This window comes from Ailuropoda melanoleuca, chromosome 2 (assembly GCF_002007445.2).
Source record: "Ailuropoda melanoleuca isolate Jingjing chromosome 2, ASM200744v2, whole genome shotgun sequence".
Taxonomy (NCBI): Eukaryota; Metazoa; Chordata; class Mammalia; order Carnivora; family Ursidae; genus Ailuropoda; species Ailuropoda melanoleuca.
In genome coordinates, this window is record NC_048219.1 from 193,599,091 (window position 1) to 193,603,029 (window position 3,939).

Below are 3,939 nucleotides of genomic sequence, written 5' to 3' on the forward strand. Positions count from 1 at the left end.
ATGACCTGGAGAGCAAGAGTCTCGTGCTCTATGGACTGAGTCAGCCAGGCGCCCTGATGGGGACCTTTTTAATAACAGAGAGGTTGAGGCCAGGCGAGGCATCGAGGCCGTCTTCCTGAAGGATCTCTGAGGACCATGGACAGACCCCCCATCAGGGGGGCAGGCACCCAGCCCTGACCCTCCTCGGCTCAGGGCCGAGCTGGACACTTCAGCCAGAAAAGCAGAGACCAGTCCAGCCCCATTAGGGCCCCAGAGACCATCTCGTGAGCCATCCCTACACTCAGCAAAGAAGGTCTAAAAAGAGGGGCAACTCGAAAAAAACCACCCAGACAACTTCCCCACACATTTGATTGTATAAATAATTTATTTCTGTTCACAGCATCATATATGCATATAAAAAGGAACAGAAGAATGTTCAGGACAGAGAATTACAGCAGTAGAAACGGAAACCGAAACCAGGAGACACCGTCCCAACACCATGACAGAGAATCTGTGAAGAGAATCCGTTTGAAACCAAACCGGCCTCCCTGTGTCTATGAGAAACAATTTCAGAAGCTCACGTGGGGAGGCCAACTTCCTCTGTGCGAAACCCATTCATTCTCCAAAGGCCAGGAGATATAACATGTGGGAGGGGACTCCCCCCGCAAGACCACTCCAAGGTGATTCGCTGTGCGCTTCCTCTGTTTGGTCAGAGACAAATATGGGCTACTATTAGGTCAAATGTGACAGAAATCAACTGAGACTCTGAACTATTAGTGGACACACCACAGGACTTGACTTTACTGCACAATTACGAACAGCTGACTGCACCTTAAGTCTCGATAATGCAAAACCCAAAATCATGTCGCTTCGTTGGTAAAGCATGACAGGATTTGAACAGTGATCTCGAACCTAAGTATGGTTAGCACGAGATGGTGACAGTATTTGCCATCTGGAATGTCACAAAATAAATATATTATCCTCTCAATAGTGTGGAACTACCAAAATGTCAAAGTGCATAAGAAATTGTTGCATGTGAAGAAAATAAAGGAAGATGGATTTTTTTTTAATAACTCTATACAGAATCTTCAGATGATGGGACCAGCCCATTTAGAAATATGCCATCGATATGTAAACCGAAATCCTGCAGGCTTCCACGCTTCTTGAGGTCTCATTCCTCTACTGAGTTCCTACAAAAAGACCAGCGTTGGAGAGGTACCAAATTCACCGACAAAAGATAAAAGGAAGACGGGTTAAGTTTCCGCTTTTCAAAAATTTCATATAAGAATTGGGTTTCAAGCAGGAAGCCAGGACTTCAACCTCTGGTTCTTAAATTAACTTTCCGAGTGCCATGGACAATAGGCATGGATTTATAATTTGACTAAGTCACATGCTCAAGCATGATCATGCCCATTTTCTACAGGCCTCCTTCGTAAAGACATTTCTCACGGTGGGGGGAGGGGGCGATATACATAAGTCTACCTGTAAACATGAATTTTAAGAGGAAAAAAAATCGAACAGTTAAGTGTTAAGCTTCCCTTCTCGATACTGTGTTTCGGGGTAAATGACATCTTCTGCAAACCAAGACTCAGTCCTGATTATAAAGGATTTTTAAATTACATTATTAAAAATATGTATTTATTCCTCTTTTGCTTTATCTATTTTCCAAAGCCTCTTTCAAGTAAACTGTGAAGTGCCTGAGTGCAGGTGATCATGACATCACACGCTTTCTTTTATCTCAAGCACTCATTGTTTGCATTTGCTACGCAGGCCTGCAGGCCAGTTCCCACAAGAATGGATTAGGAAGGACCTCATCCTTGTGCTTTTCCTTCGCTCTTCAATCCATGCAACGAGGTCGGCTTTTGCAACAAGGTGGGGTTTTATTTTTTGGTGCATGACATCAAATACTCTAACGAGACATTTTTTAATGAAATACTTAAACCAGATAGGCCACAATGAACCAAATTAGAAATTTGAACATGTCGCCACTTGCAGCGTAAAGGGATCTAAAAGGGCAGAGCAGTCTTTTTTTCCCCCCCTAAGGTGAATATTTCGGAGGTGAGTAGTCATTTGTAGAATTTTTAAAAAACACGTCTGAAAACCAAAACCCATCATCAGGCGGTTAGTGTTACAAGAGGCATCCCTTGCAAAACCGTCCTGCATTTCAGCACACATCTGCAGCGGCTGTGCTTCCACAAACCCATCAGTAGGCTAAGAGATTTTAAGATTCCACACATATGGGTCTAGGTATTGATGCCGATTACACAGTAGAGAGGGAGGTCCCTGTTTCTACACACACACCCCAGCCAGCATTTACGCCCAGAGCCTTACCCTTTAAACACCTTTAACTATCCTGCAAACAGTAAATACATCATTTGCCGCCACCTCCAACAGTTTTGTTGTTTTTTTTTAAATTTTTATTGGTCTCTTTGTGTGATAATGACCTACACATGGACAGGGTCCAAACCATCTGGAAGATGTCTGATTCCAGGCTGAAAAGCAGTTCGCAACCGAACTGGTCTTCCGTAGCCACCATAAAGCACCAGGAAAAGGGCATCTTCGTGGCCATTCCCCAGTCCAGGCCAGCGCAGCGCCCCACGCTCTGGGGCTGCTGTATTGTTCCAGGCAGTCCTCTCAGGGCCCAAACCCCCACCTCGTTTGGGCGCAGAGCAGGACAAATGAAATTTCAACAGGGGCCTGCCCTGTGACATAAAATCATCCAGCTTCCAGAGCCCATGAATGCAAGGCGCAGCGGTCCCCCCAGCACCTCCCACTGCCAGCATGTCCCCAAACAGGTACTCCCAGCGTTCTGGGAACCGCATACCTCAGGCAACTCACAGGTGGGAGCCCCCAGTGAGGGCGGGGCAGCCTGAACTTCTGGCCCTGCTGGAGGAAGAAATCGCTTTTGTCTCTGACATCTGAGCCTTCCACCTGGGCCGGGAGGGAGGATAGCAGGCCAGGCACGTCCACTCCCCAGCGCCCCCAACCCATTAGTAGCTCTGGCATCCAGACAAAAGGTCCCCTGAGCTGGGGGTGGGGACGGATTGAGGGCAGGCTGGCAAGTCAGCGTACACACCCAGGTTAAGTCACTAGTCCTGCGTCTGGGTGCACGGATTCCGTTTTAAAATTCGAAGCATTGCTTTGGTTCTCTGTCTTTGTTCGCGGGCGCAGACTCTCCTTCATCCAACCATCCATCCATCCATCCATCCCCGACTCGCTCCCTAGCTCCCGGCTCGCTCCCCGCTCGCTCCCCACCGCAGCCGGGTGCATTACCGCTTCTTCTTCTGCTTGAGGGACTTCCTGCGTTTCAGGATCATCTCATAGAGCTTGTCCATGCCCTCGGTGAGGCCCTCGCCGATGATGGCGCACGCCGGCTGGACGTGGTAGGTGGTGGCCGGGATGAGCTCGTGCAACGCCAGCTGCTTCTCGATCTCGGCCACCGGCAGCGACTTGGGGAGGTCCTGCTTGTTGGCGATGACCAGCAGCGGCGTGCCCTGGTTCTCGGCGAACTTGGTCACCTTGTGCAGCTCCGTCTTGGCCTCCTCCAGCCGGTCCACGTCCACCGAGTCCACCACGTAGATGATGCCGTCCGTGCAGCGGCTGTAGGACTTCCACAGCGGCCGCAGCTTCTCCTGGCCGCCTACGTCCCAGAAGTGGCAGCTGATGCCCTTGGCCGTGCCATTGCTCAGCTTGATCTTCTCCGTGTTGAAGCCGATGGTGGGCACCGTGTTCACGAACTCGTTGAACTTGAGCCGGTAGAGCACCGTGGTCTTGCCGGCCGAGTCCAAGCCCAGCATGACGATGTGCAGGGACTGGAAGGCCGAGATGTTGGAGGAGATGTTGCCCATGGCTCCTCGCTGCGGCGCCGGCCACTGCGGCTGCGACCGGAGGGCGCCGCCCCCCGAGCAGTGACGGGCCCGACGCGGCCGGGCGCACCTGGGCTGCCCCTGTCGCACTCCG

The 3,939-nt window shown here is 50.6% G+C and overlaps 1 protein-coding gene across 1 annotated transcript; it reads right to left on the minus strand.

The window, feature by feature from the left end:
- Positions 1-345: 345 nt before the first annotated feature.
- ARL4C (ADP ribosylation factor like GTPase 4C) lies at positions 346-3,933 on the minus strand. The gene has a single exon (XM_011223317.3). It carries the CDS (start codon positions 3,825-3,827, stop codon positions 3,249-3,251), a length of 579 nt encoding a protein of 192 aa, XP_011221619.1. The 5' UTR covers positions 3,828-3,933; the 3' UTR covers positions 346-3,248.
- Positions 3,934-3,939: the final 6 nt, after the last annotated feature.

What these genes read in the sequence shown, in the direction of transcription:
- ARL4C (XM_011223317.3), bottom strand. Translation starts at nt 3,827, where the DNA reads ATGGGCAACATCTCCTCCAACATCTCGGCCTTCCAGTCCCTGCACATC.